The sequence below is a fragment of the Juglans regia genome, chromosome 7, assembly GCF_001411555.2.
Source record: "Juglans regia cultivar Chandler chromosome 7, Walnut 2.0, whole genome shotgun sequence".
NCBI classification, from domain to species: Eukaryota; Viridiplantae; Streptophyta; class Magnoliopsida; order Fagales; family Juglandaceae; genus Juglans; species Juglans regia.
In genome coordinates, this window is record NC_049907.1 from 22,413,475 (window position 1) to 22,427,110 (window position 13,636).

General features: G+C 44.1%; 1 protein-coding gene across 1 annotated transcript; it reads left to right on the top strand.

Annotated features, from left to right (window-relative positions):
* The first annotated feature begins 8,138 nt into the window (after positions 1–8,138).
* On the top strand, positions 8,139–13,024 carry LOC108996654. The gene is made up of 7 exons (XM_018972666.2): positions 8,139–8,940; positions 9,201–9,303; positions 9,420–10,300; positions 10,392–10,494; positions 10,623–11,404; positions 12,283–12,381; positions 12,524–13,024. The coding sequence occupies exons 1-7, from the start codon at positions 8,194–8,196 to the stop codon at positions 12,602–12,604; spliced, it is 2,796 nt and encodes a 931-aa protein (XP_018828211.2). The 5' UTR covers positions 8,139–8,193; the 3' UTR covers positions 12,605–13,024.
* Positions 13,025–13,636: the final 612 nt, after the last annotated feature.

Here is a 13,636-nt window from a genome sequence, read left to right on the forward strand (position 1 = left end):
CAAAAGGACCACGAAGTCTGCACGAGACCATCTCGTCCAATCCCATTGTCGCCCAGCGACAATCCAAGGGACGTTACTCAGTATATTCCGCTCCCGAGTAACCAGAGGAGCTCCACCGAGATAATGCCCCATCTCGGCTTAGGGTCGTGATACACACGCACCCAAAATCCATTCTCACATAAAAACCCAGTTTTCATAAACACATGAACATGAATGCAATACACGAAAACCCAGTTTCCTTTACAAACATGATCATACGTGCAAAATGCAATGTACATGAACAACACCATATCCAAACCAACAATTACCAACCCAATCGATCACACAAACAACTCCAATCACCAATCCATCCGACCCCCATACTCCTCGGACTCAGTCCGGCATGTTCAACCAAATACAGTGAAATGAGTCAGTGCAAAAATACATTTAAATCACGAAAGTTCTTTGGAGAAATACTTACAGTGCTATATAGCAATTTCCGAAGGATCACGAAGCTGCAAGAAGTGATGTCTGAGCAACGTAACAGTGCAAAATGCACTGTGGCCTTGGGTCTCAAATACCCACTTTTCAACGGAGGCAAATAAAGACCCAAAATTGATAGAGTAGGGCCAAGGGAGGTCGGTGAAGCTAGTGGTGGTGAAGGTTGGCCGTGGGCGGCGGTAGAAGACCAAAAACACCCAAATCGGAAATGGGGTTGGTTGTGCTTCACTGGTGACGGATCGGAGCTGGGGTTGGGTCCAATGGGTTGCTAAGAGGTCGAGGATGAAGTGGTGAGACGATGGTGGCCGGAGGTGGTGCGACGGCGGTGCTGGAGCGAAGATGACGCCGCGGCTTGTAGGGCTGGTGGTGGCTAACGGCGGCGCGAATGGAGCTGAGGTTGGTGGGGTGAGGTCGCTGGCGGCTAGGGAGGCCAACGGGCTGGGCAGTGTCGATCACCGCCAGCTCACAGCGGCGCTGGGTGGAGAAAAAGGAACGGACGGAGAGAGGGAGGGGGAGCTGGGTCGCGCGGGAAGAGAACCGAAGGAGAAGAAAAATAAAGAAAAAGAAAAGAAAGAAGAAAAGAAAAGGAGAGGGAAGAAAAATGGAGGGAAAGAAATGAGGTCCAATCCTCATATATTAGGTCACAAAAATGATCCAACGGAAACGATTTCAAAACCACAAGTTAAATAAAATAATTTAAACGTAATGGTAAAGTGAAATTAAAATAATTAAATCCAACAATAATTAATAGAGAATAAAGAGATTTTAAACGCATAACAATAATTAATAATTAAGAAACACTTCAAAATAATTTTCACAAAATTCAAAAATCATAAAATAAACCCACTAAAAAATCTAACAATTTTAAAATGAGAATAAATTTTTGAATAAAATAAAAATAATCTTTTAGTAAAAATACACTAAAATACAGGGTGTTACAGAGCAAGCTCGATTGGCGGTGGTCTACGCTCGAGTGGAGACATATCAGGATGAAGTCCATACTGACACCTTGCTAACCGTAGCCAACATCGATTGATTCCTACTGTCTCAAAATTGGTCTTGTATCAGTGCTTGTTGTATCCTTAGGGGGATGTCTATTTCTTAGGACTGAAATAGACCCCATATCCCTACGCTGGAGGGGTAGAGGAAAAAGCCTCGTACCAAGGACAAGGTGGCTCATGAGCCGTAGGAGTCAAGTTGTGGTAGCTAGGAATCTGCTAGAATACCTCCCCCTGACCAATCTTCACGAGCCCCATCCTCATTGAGGGCTGCAGAGACATCCCGTGTTCAGCGACCTACTTCGAGTCGTGCAGACTCCCCCCGATTCGACAAACTTACTACTTCATCGTGGCCAGTGTTCCCATCTTCTACCCCTCTGGGCAACATGGGACCGATGGGATCCTTAGTCGGGAAGAGGAAGAGCTCGAGATGGCCTTCTTTTCAGCATTCCTTGCCTTGGTAATCTTACGTTCATGTCATGACGTTCAAGGATGTCTCCTTCCCCATGCACTAATGCCAATGTGTGTGTCGTTGCTCCCAAGACAAGGTGTTGGGGTTAGGCAATGGCGAGGATGCCCATTCTTCGCACTTGGACCATTCCACAGGGTCGTCCCCAAGCCATCCCTTGGTTTTCGATCTCAGTGAGGAAAGGGTCTCCATACCGCACTCTCTCTTCAGCCCATCTCTTGAACCTGAGGTAGTTTCATCGCGAGATAAAGGAGCCTTCTGAGACGACCCCACTACTGGTTGATAAAAATGCGCTGGGTGAACAACTTGTTGGTGGCACCTTCGCGGCTGCCTAAGCTGAATAGGAGCTGGCTGCTGTTCCCCAAGAGGTCCCTAGCTAGAATCGGTGGCCGATACGGAGACCCTAGCGAGTATTGGGCAGGCGTTGGTGGCCATTTCAGTCGTGACTAAATAAAAGGCTTCAATCGGTGGGAATGTCAGGGTGACATTGGAGTCGAGGCCGGTAGCTGATGTAAACGCCTCGGAGGCATCTGGGCTGGTGCCAACTTGTGGTGAGGGCACCTTGGCGATGCCCAAGTTGGAGATTGTGGCTGGCAATGGGGCCAAGGGGAGGCCTGAATTGTAGTTGGTCGGCAGCGCAGATGCCCCAAGAACATCTGAGCAGGCATCAAGAGATGGTGTCGTAAGTGTCACTGAAACTTAACCTGAGTCGGCGCTTGACAAGGGTGAAGGTTCTCCTTCTTGGGTTCCTCCTTTGCTGTTATGGCAACTAGGATATATGGGGCACACCTCCTGAGCCGGTGGGAATGGGCCTTCAAGGAATGGTTTGGGCTTTGATAGAGCTCGGGTTGAGGCCATTAGTCAAAAAGCAAACAAATTGTTCTCCTCGGTAAGGCATTTTAGTCATTTATTGCTATAGTTTTCCATATTCCTTATTCTCTGCTTACGTTTTACTTTATTTGAAAGTATTTGGCCCGCCAAGAAGTAGACCAATTGGCCAGCCAAGGAGTAGGCCAATTGGCCAGCCAAGAAGTAGACCAATTGGCCACCTTGATCATGGATGAAAGGGAGGAGTTGGAAAATGAATGGGGGGAGCAGTGCGATCCCTCGTCGTTCTCGCCTGCAAAGAGGACAGCAAGGTAAACAGGGAGAAGGATGAGGTTGAGGAGGCCTTCATCCCACTGCACTCCAACAGTAAGCGCAAGAAAAGAAAGATTGCCAGGCTTCCGTAAGAGAAGGCCTCCAAGACGACCTGGCTAAATCTCAAGAGGAGGTTGCCCAACACCTCCTCAAGACTAAGCTTCTAGGGGAGGAGTGGGACCACTTGTGAGGCCGTGTGGGATCTTCAGGAGGCGGAGTTCAAATGGCTCTGGAAATCATGTCGTGACCCCCAGGGTAAGAAGGACAAGCTAGTCAAACAACACAACTCGGATGTGAGGTCGCACAACTAGCTACAAAAGACCTACTTGGACCTCACCAAAACCTAGAAGCAAAAGACAGACCTCCTCGGATCTTAGGACAAGCAGGACAAGACCTTGGAGTCTGAACTGGCTTCGACCAGGGGCGAGTTGCAGTCTCGAGATCTGCAGGTAGAGGCTTTGGAGTCTGGGTTACTGCTTGCCAAGAAGAGCTGGTCTCCCAAGACCTAGACATCGAAGCACTACGATCTAAGTTTGATGACACCAAGGGGGCCTTGGCCCGTCTTTCTGCGCAGATGTCAGCAGTGAAGACAGTCTACAACCTGGCTTGGGGTTACAGCTACAAAGAGGGACTGGACAGCCTGAGGGACCACTTGTTGGAGAACCCCCTGACCGACCTGAGGACTCTAAATCTGATGTCTCTCCAGTCGGGCCATCTGGCGCTACCATTTGCCAACTCCATGGCCAAGGATGTGATGTCTGACGCTCTCCTAGACACAACTCCCGGCTCTTAATTGTATACTTATTTTTATGTATATTTATTTTTGAATGTAAACAAGATGTACTTTTTCAATGTAGAAAAATGTTCTTACCTAACTTATTTGCTTTCTTTCTTTTCGTTGTTTTCTTTCTTCTTCTTCTTCTTCTTCTTCTTTTTTCGTTCTATTGCGTTCCTTTCCTTTTGCTTTCGTTTGTGTGAGGGTTAGCAATCAAGAGACTTGCACCGTCCATTGGCTTAGCCTGCTGGTTAGGAGCTAGTCCAGAGACCTGACTTGGCATGATAGGGCCGAATAGTCAAAAGATCGTCACTGCCCATGGTTTATGGCGAGTCAAGGGACTCAGCTTGGTATGCGAGGGGTGGGCAGTGAAGGGACTATCTCTGCCCATAGTTCACGGCGAGTCAAGGGACTTAGCTGGGTACACGAGGGTTTGGTAGTCAAGAGACTATCATCGCCCATAGTTCACAGTGAGTCTAGGGACTCAGCTTGGTACACGAGGGTCGGACAGTCAAGAGACTATCTCAACCCATAGTTCACGGCGAGTCAGGGGACTCGACTTAGGACTCGAGGTTCGGGAAGTCAAGGGACTTCACCCGCCTATAGTTTATGATGAGTCCAAGGACTCGACTTGGTACACAAGGGCCGGCAATCAAGGGATGTCACCATCCATAGTTTACGGCGAGTCCTGGTTGGTACGCGAGGGTCGGGCAGTCTAGGAATTTTTACCGCCCGTTGTCGGCACCATACACTTTCACAGTTCAATCAAGCAAAATACTTCCGCAAGTGGTATGAGTTCCACGGTAGCGGTAGTTCATTTCCCTAGGAATCCTTAAGCCAATAGGAGCACAACCTATTGTTGGCGATGATTACATATGGTCCTTCCTATCGTGGCCCTAGCTTCCCCTCCTCTTGCGTGGTCATTCTCGTCTGCCTCAAGAACAAATCGTCCATTTTAAAGGACCTAGGTCTAACCCTCTTATTGGAATAGTGCTTGGCATTTATTTTGTTGATCACCTTCTAGATTTCGTCCTCCTATCTCTTTCCTTTGAAGAAATCCAGCGGCTCTTCCAATTTCTCGTTGTTGGAGTTTGTTGTTGAAGTGCTAGACCCTATAGGTTGGCATCCCAACTTCCACCAATACCACCATTTCGCTTCCATAAGTGAGGGCGAAAGGGTTTTCTCCTGTTAGTGTTTTGAGGTAGACCGGTAAGCCCATAGGACTCTCGAGAGCTCCTCTACCCAATTTCACCCTCTAGTCTTCAGTTCTTGCACGTAACACTCTCGCGCTAGTACTTGTTCACCTCAGACTTCTCCTACACCCATCTCCATCGGGAATTTCATCTTCAAGTAATAGGTCAATGTCATCATTCGTAGGCTATTCAACATCGATCGCCCTAAAATGGTGTCATAGGATGACTTAGCCTTTACAACTAGGAAGTCAGTCATGGTCGTGGCAGTGTGGGGCGCTTCGCTGACCAAGATCGTCAAAGTTATGATGCCTACGGGCTGGGCTACATTCCTCAGGAACCCATTCAGAGACGTGGGGCTGGGTGTAGGCAGTTTGGGTTTATTTCCATTTTTGTGAAAGCATCCTTGAAGAGGATGTCAGTCGAGCTGTCGTTGTCTATCAAGATCCTCTAGTTCGTATAATTGGTCACTACTAGTGCATCATCGTAAGGGTAGAGCACCCCTTTGTTGTCTTCCTCATCCTACCCAACACCTTATCCACTTTGCCAGGTGCCTCTCCATGGAGAACACTTCCTCGTACTTGGCTTTTCAAGCATATGCCTTTTTGATAGAGGAGATAGGGCCGCCACCGGCAAAATTGCCAACTATGGTGCAAATCTCCCCAAAGGGGCTATTGGCCGTTGTCGTGTGCTAGGGCCCGATGGGGTGCCTTTTGATCATCCCCCCGGTCCATTCTGTGCCGCTTGGGAATCTCACTCATGTGCTACTTTCGCGGCCGTCTCATTTGCTATTCGGACGGTTGTCCCCGGTTCATCGAATGTTGGGCAACCAGTCGTTCCAGCTCTCTACTCCTTTTCATTTCCTTTATCTTCTTCTTGATAGTGTAGTAGTCCTCGATCCTGTGACTTTCTGTTTAGTGGTAGCTGAAAAAGCGATGACCTTTCCATTGGTAGTAGTCAGCATCACAATCGGTCTGCTTGCTCTCTTCTTTCACGTTCAAGCTGGCATATACGTGTCAGGCACTCTGCCCTATCATGAATGTCTTCTCTTCTCGCCTTCAGTCAAGATGCCCTTTTTTGGACTTCTCCAGGGTCTTTGTGCGGCTTAGCCTACTAGACCCCTTCTTCGTTCGCTCTAACTTGGCTTCCTCTGGGCCGTTAAGGCCCTGAATGTGTATTTAGTGTTCATGAAATTGTCCACTCGGTCCATGAGCTCTTGCAACGTCATAGGGGTCTTTCTTGCTAGCTCAGCCATGAACAGGTTCTGAGGCCAAATGCCCCCAAAAGTGTCGCCAGTGTGATTTTCTCATCCCGATCATCTGTCTTCATGCATTCTTTATTAAACCATGTCAGATCCGCCTTGAGGGACTCGTCATCCCGCAGGCCTCCTTCTTCTCCTGCTTGCCATAAACTACGTCAAAAACAGTGGAGCGAGTTCTCCAAAGCTATCGATAGAGCCTTGCGATAGAAATACGAACCATCCTCTTGTCGTGCCTTTAAGTGTCAGTGAGAAAGCTCGACATGACACTTCTTTGTTGAACCCTTGAAGAGTTATATGCACCTTAAAGGTCTCCAGGTACTCAAGGGGACTTTGGACCTATCCTAAATTTCTGTGGGAGTCTGAACTTTGGCGGGAGTGGTGCTGCCATCATCTCCCCAGTATAGGGCAAGTCCTCTTCGTTGAACCCTTGAAGAGTTATATGCACCTTAAAGGTCTCCAGGTACTCAAGGGGACTTTGGACCTATCCTAAATTTCTGTGGGAGTCTGAACTTTGGTGGGAGTGGTGCTGCCATCATCTCCCCAGTATAGGGCAAGTCCGTGATGTTGAGCAACTTGGTCAACCGATGACAACAAGCCCATTCTCTTGGTCATCTCCTCATACTTGTCCAAGAGACTACATAGCTCGTGGTGCATCTTCCTCCTCTTTTCTTCGCTGGTGTTCATTCTTTCATAACTTTGCGACTTGGCACTCTCATTCTGGCTTGGTGTTGCGTCTTCTTGAGTATCTACGCCCCTTCTCCTCAGTATTTAATTTTTCTATTGGAGGTTTTCCATCTCCGTTGTCATTCTCTTCTTGTGCACTTCCATTTATGCAAATCTTCCTTCCATATTTCTTGAGGTTGCTTCCTAATCGCAGGTAGTTTGAGAGTGTGTTGTAGTCGGCATGCGAAGGATACGTTAAGTTACAAAGGATCCCACAAATGACACCATTATTGACAATGTGTTTCGTACAGCAGTCACCAGGCTCAGTTTCTTACCACGCAAGGAAAACGAGGGCTCGAGATTAGTGAAACACCTCTGATGTCTAAGTCAATTTTGATCCTTAGAGAGAGTTTTTTGGTATATTAGAGAACATAACAAAACATTCTAACATGTGATTTGGTTTTTATACCACTGGTCGAGATGGTCCCCAATATCCCATGTCAGAGATGTCCGTCCTCCGTATTGGGTACCATGTCATCGCCTTTAATGCGATGTAGCTCCTCGAGTCATGTCCTATGTCGCAAGCTGGAGAGTGCGGCCAACTTCGCGCATTTTGTTAGAGACAAGGGTCCTCGTCGTGATCTTTGCCAACGTTTTGTACTAGCTTTTTAATGCAGCGTGACTCTACTACGACGTGCGTGTACATGGTAGTGTCAGAGAGGACATCGTCCCATCGTTCCACATCAACCCTCTTCCCGTTTTGGTCCTAGACCTCCTTATTCTTATTTTGCCTCGTGAGCCGATTACGCTTTGGCTATTGGGCCTCACGTGAATGAGTCAAGCCCGTTTGGTGGGGGGTGGGAACATCACGCCCAATAGCGAAACTGATTATTGAAAGAAATAGATGCTCCTAAATCCAAATCAGACTTTACATATCGGATGGCCAACAAATTTTCTTTATTAATCTGTCAATTATCTGACATCACTGCCCACGGGTGAAAAAAAATACGAATTTTCAATATAATATATTTTTCTATATAAAATATTGCCAAACTCATAATTCCCGCCAAATGGCCATACTCTTCCCGCCATAGAAAAAGTTGGTGAACTTATTCTTCAACTTTACCCGCCATCTCCCACTCCCCCCCTCCCCCATCTCTCTCTCTCTCTCTCTCTCTCTCTCTCTCCCTGTGACTCTCTGCAACACAACCATCAGGATGGACGCAAATCAGAGCTCCAAGAAGCGAAAGCTTCCGCCTACCCCATCCCATCCCTTGGTAGGCATCTCTACCCGCAGGAAATCTCAGATCCAGCTCCACCGCACATTGCACAACAACGATTCTTCTTATCCCCTAAAAAACGATCTCCTTGTCCTGATCAAGGATCTCCGCACTAGACGGGTCTTTTCGCCCAAATCAATTGCCTCGTATGGTCCGAATCTCCACGAAAATGTAAATAGTATTCAGAAATTAGGCGTAGCTGTTGAGAATTTAGATCAAGGGATTTCTTGCGGAGGCGGTGAGAATATGGAGAAAAAAAACTTGGTGTTGTCTTCTGCTGTGGAGGAGTTCCGATTGGATGAACATAATGGGGTTTATCCATATAATGATGAAAGTGAAGAAGTTCAGAAATTTGATTTTGGGATTTCTTGTAAAACCCAGGATTTGGTTGGTGTGAATCCTAGTTCGTTGGCGACCGAAGGAAATGGACTAAAGGGTGATTCGGAAGATAATGGTGTAGATGATGGTGAAAATGATGGGCTTCCGAAGGGAACTGGTGATTTGAATAAATGCGATTTTCAGACGACGCCGCCTGATTCTGAGGCATTTGGTAATGGGCATGCTAATGAAAAAGGAGGGAAGCCTCCAATTGGAAGTACTCAAAGAATTGATACGTGCGTTGGACGGGCTTTTGGTAACGACTATAATGAGAAGAAGAATGACTCAATTTCTTCCTTCAAGTCGGTAAGAATGACACTTTTTATGCACTTTTTTATTTCATTCCAATATATAAGGATAAGAAAATGGTCTCGTGTTTGTGTACTGTTATTTTTCCCTTTAATTTATTGTGCTTCGTGTTCATGATAATCAGTACTCCTATGCATTGGGAACTTTCCAATGATAGAACTTAAAATATTGAGGTGCTACTTCATTTGATGACTATAAAAGCATTAGTATTCTCTTAAGGTTTGTGCTAATGTGGTATGTCTGGGATTCTGGAATAGGTGCTCAAACCATGTTCTAGACGGAAGCTATTCAAAACTCCTGGTTCATTTAGCTATAAAAGAATGCTTCCTTTTCTGATGGACATCGACAAAGACAATTCTTGTAAGTTGCAACTCCTTTTTGTCTTCCCTTTTAATAAAATTTAAGTTCTCAAGCTGATTTTTGGAAAGGAGAAGCATGTACGTGGAGCTGACAAATCTACTAATTAATTTCTATAGATATTCCAGAAAGTGCTGAGTGCCCAAAACTGGTGAAGTGTTTGGGACAAAAGTTGCTCCAACCAAAATTGGGTTCTAATGGTCAAGAAGCTGCCATGCATAAATGTATTACAAACAGCTGTTCAATGGAGTGTTACACTGCTGACTCTGGCAATTCTGCCAATGAGTCATCAGATGGTAACATGGCGGATTTAACATCGTCTAAACACTTTACTGAATCATTAATACCAATTGATTCAAAAAAATTGGTTGATGATCGCCATGAAAAGCTCTTTGGGAATGGAAAAATTCAGAAATTTGAGTTGGGGTTTACTACTAAAGATCATGAAATTGACGCAAAACCTGTTCTATCTTCGGGTTTGGAGGATAATGCAAAGGGTCAGAGTGACAATGTAGAAACTGAGAAAAAGGCTACCAGGATTCCTAGCGAAGCTCAAGATGACAATGTAAACACCCAGTTGTCTTGGATTAAATACGAGTGTCATCCAGGAAGAGATTATGGAGTTGCTCAGCGCTCTGATGATGTAAAGCAGTCTGAGACTGGAGGAATGAAGAAACCTAGTAATTTTCCTTGTAAAGCTCAGAGTTTGAATCCTATTTTTTCTGAATTAGATAACAACAAATCATCTAATTTAGAGCTAAGATATGTTGATGATGGTATGGTTCAAAGTCAAATCGTTGATTCAAATGAAGAGCATGTCCAGATGACACCAGATGCCGAGGTCTGTACTAAAGCAGACACAGAAGAAAATGAAAGTGCTAGAGTGGATTTTTTTGAGAAGAGTACAGATAATGGCCTTGGGAAGCCACTTCTTGTAAGTAATACAAGAAGTGCTAGCCGTGCTAGTGATAGGAGAAACTCCAATTCTGAAAGCAAACTGGTAAGAAACTTTCAATTTTTTAAATTCTCAGATGTTGGAAATTTATTGTGAAATTCTTCTCATATAAGATGGGCTCTGTATTCCAAAACAGGTCTTAAATCCATGCTCAAGACTTAAGTTATACAGAAGTTATGGCTCATTCAGCTATAGAAGATTGCTTCCATTTCTTGTTGAGCTCGCAAAAGATAATTCTAGTAAGTCCTGTTTTGCCTTCTCTATGATAATTCTAGTAAGCTCGCAAAAGATTGCTTCCAATTCCTCAAGCAGATATTAGTGTTCACTAATAATAGAAAGATAACATCTGCTAGCCTGGATTTCTTAGGTGCTTCAGGGAATGGTTATTGCTCAAAATTTGAGAAGGATAAGGAAGAAATGCGGCTTCCATCATGTGTTGTTTCCAACTGTCAAGAAAATCCAGTTGTATCAAATGGCCACAGCTTTCATGCAGAGCATCAAGCTAGCCATTCTGATTCTGCTCAATATTCATCAAACGTTGATGAACCGAAGCTAAAATCTCCTCAGGATGATCCTGAACCCACAATTTCGCTTGATTCACTGAAGGAACATCAGTCGCAAGTTGAACAGGTCAAATCAGATAGATACAGTCAATTGGAAACTTCCCCTAACCAAGTGATTTCTGTATATGAAGTTGATCCATCAGTTACCTCACCGTCTCCTGTCAGTTGTGGAACTTTGTCCAGGGAAGAAGGTACAACGACGGTGTCACGAATGTCTTTTGACACTGAAGCAGACTGCATTAGTTCATTCAGAAACAATTCTTCCAGTTCAAAGCCAGTTGAAGCAGATGGCTTGTCTGGGAACATATCTCAACACGGAGCCTCAGTTCCTCCGGCAATTGTTGGTACTGGACTCCTAAAGGGGATTCTTAAGAGAAATCCACGAGGATGCAGAGGGCTCTGCACTTGTTTGAACTGTGCTTCTTTCCGTCTTCATGCAGAGAGAGCATTTGAGTTTTCCCGAAATCAGATGCAAGATGCTGAAGAGGTGGCCTTGGATTTGATTAAGGAACTATCATACCTACGAAATATGTTGCAAAAATCTGCTGATGGTCTCAATGATCATCCGACTGTTCATGTCAATCAGGTGAGCACTGCAAGAACATAAAATGCACCTATCTGATTACTGTGTTATGTGCATTTGATTGACCTAGTGGATGCTAGTTTGACGTACACCATACTTGACTAGGGCCACTTCTGAATGCTCGCTTCGAAAGTCTATAAAAGGCAGCTTTAATTTTTAAGAATCGTAAAATTTGAAATTTTAACATCCAATCTTCATCACGACAATACTAGAAAGTTAAATGGATCTTAGGCTTGCATAAAAGCATGTCTCCACTTAATATGTATATGTATAAGAGTTGTGTTGCAGCACTGAGTTATTCTCAGATGGAAGGAAGATGGGTCCAATATATATGTTCATCACAGCTTGAAAAGTCCTCTGAGCTCAGAGAAGTATGAAAAAATGGTATGAATATGTGGATGAGTCTATAGGAGTTCATACAAACTTCATTGATTGACTTAAACCAATGTTCTTCCTGCAAGTTTTTCGGCCTTTCTCATTGCTTAGTCAATGGAGACAAGTTCGGACTTGTATTTTGAATTATTGTTATTATTTATTTTCTTGGAGAATCTAACTTAAAATACAGTTTAGTCTTGCATTTGGGAAGTATCTATCATATATGACCTTTTTTACTCCACTCGATAAAACATGGCCATATCACATTGAAAAAAATCTTGTGCTATTTTATTAGAATACTGACCTTAATAATCCTTCCAATTGCTCATCTGGTTGATTGTCCTCTTTGAACTGAACCATTGCTTATATTGTTGTCTTGAGTTCACTGGTCAGTCCTTTTAACAAACTATTATCTTTATCAGAAAACAGGCAGGAATCCGTTGCGTTGTTTTCAAGGATTTTTAGCACTGTCATTACAACAACTCATTACTTTTAAATTGACGCAGATGCAAGAAGCGTGCAGGAAAGCATCTGAAGCTGAAGAATTAGCAAAACACCGCCTAGGCCAGATGAACTATGAGCTCAATATCCACGGCAGAATCACAGTAAGCGGCCTTTACTCCGAATCAAAGTGCTTGTAGCAATTTAGTAACTTCTCTTTTTGTTCTAAATTTTCCCCAATACGCTACTGAATGTTATTCGTTACCTAAGCAGTCAATAAACAATTTTCAACTTATTTTTAAACAGTGCTTTCAACCACCAAGAGTTAGATTTGCCAATTACGTTGAAGAAAGAGTCACTCCAGGGACAGACATGCATATCAAATAGCGTTGACCATATGTAAGATAATGCCAGCGGATTTCGCCTGTAGGCACATCCCTTCTTACCGAGGGACTTTGGCTATATTGACTGTCACATTGCTCGATTCTAGCTGGAATGGTTGAAATGCTAGCAGCAGTGAAGCAACTTGGTTAGATATTTGGAGAATGGGATTCTATTTCAGATCTTACTTGGATCCCGAGATCATTTCTATATGCAGTGTGGACCTATTCTTCAAGTTGGAGAGTTGTGAAGCTTCAATTTACTTTCAGCAGTCTTCTCTGCTTCACGATTTTTTAAGCCTCATTCTTTTTATTTTTTATTTTTATTTTTGTTAGAGTTCATGGAAATATTCAGAGCGGAAGGAAATACCTCAATTTGTGTAGTTCCACTAATGAATTAAATGTTCAAATCTCCGTTAGTTCTGAGTTTGTCTCTACTCGGTGTGTGATTTTGCTATGTAAATTAACTAGAGACACCCAAGATGCCTATAGCCCTAAAGCTTTTACAGAGAACAAATATTTGAGAGAGGGTATTCCAAGACCAAATTTCGTGGCCATTATAGGGTCCTTGTATAATAACACTCGGTTGGCCTTAAGGCTAGCCTTTAGCCCCCATTACTCCAGGCATAACGCCTTGAGTAATGCCGATGCCGGGCGTTAATGCCCAGCATCCCAATATGGGAAGCACGAGGGGTATGCCCAATAAGGGCGCCCATCTGTTTTATTACATCTCTCATTTGCACAGTAGGCATGTCCCAGACATGTATTGCTGAACGTGATCTCTATCTTCTTCTTTTTTAAAAACTCTTATCTCGTTCACAAGTAAATAGGTTGTGCAATTACCGAGTATACCTTAAAAAAATGTGTAGGAGCATTATATCAATTCTCTTACAAAGAAGACTAGTGTAGCAACATTTCTAAAGTGTCATGTTTGCCTTAAACTCATTTGATCACATCTGATCAAGTATATTCAATTCCTCTCGAGATCTAAAAAAAAAAACTCAGAACTGTATTTGATCATTTCTAAGTCATCGCGATG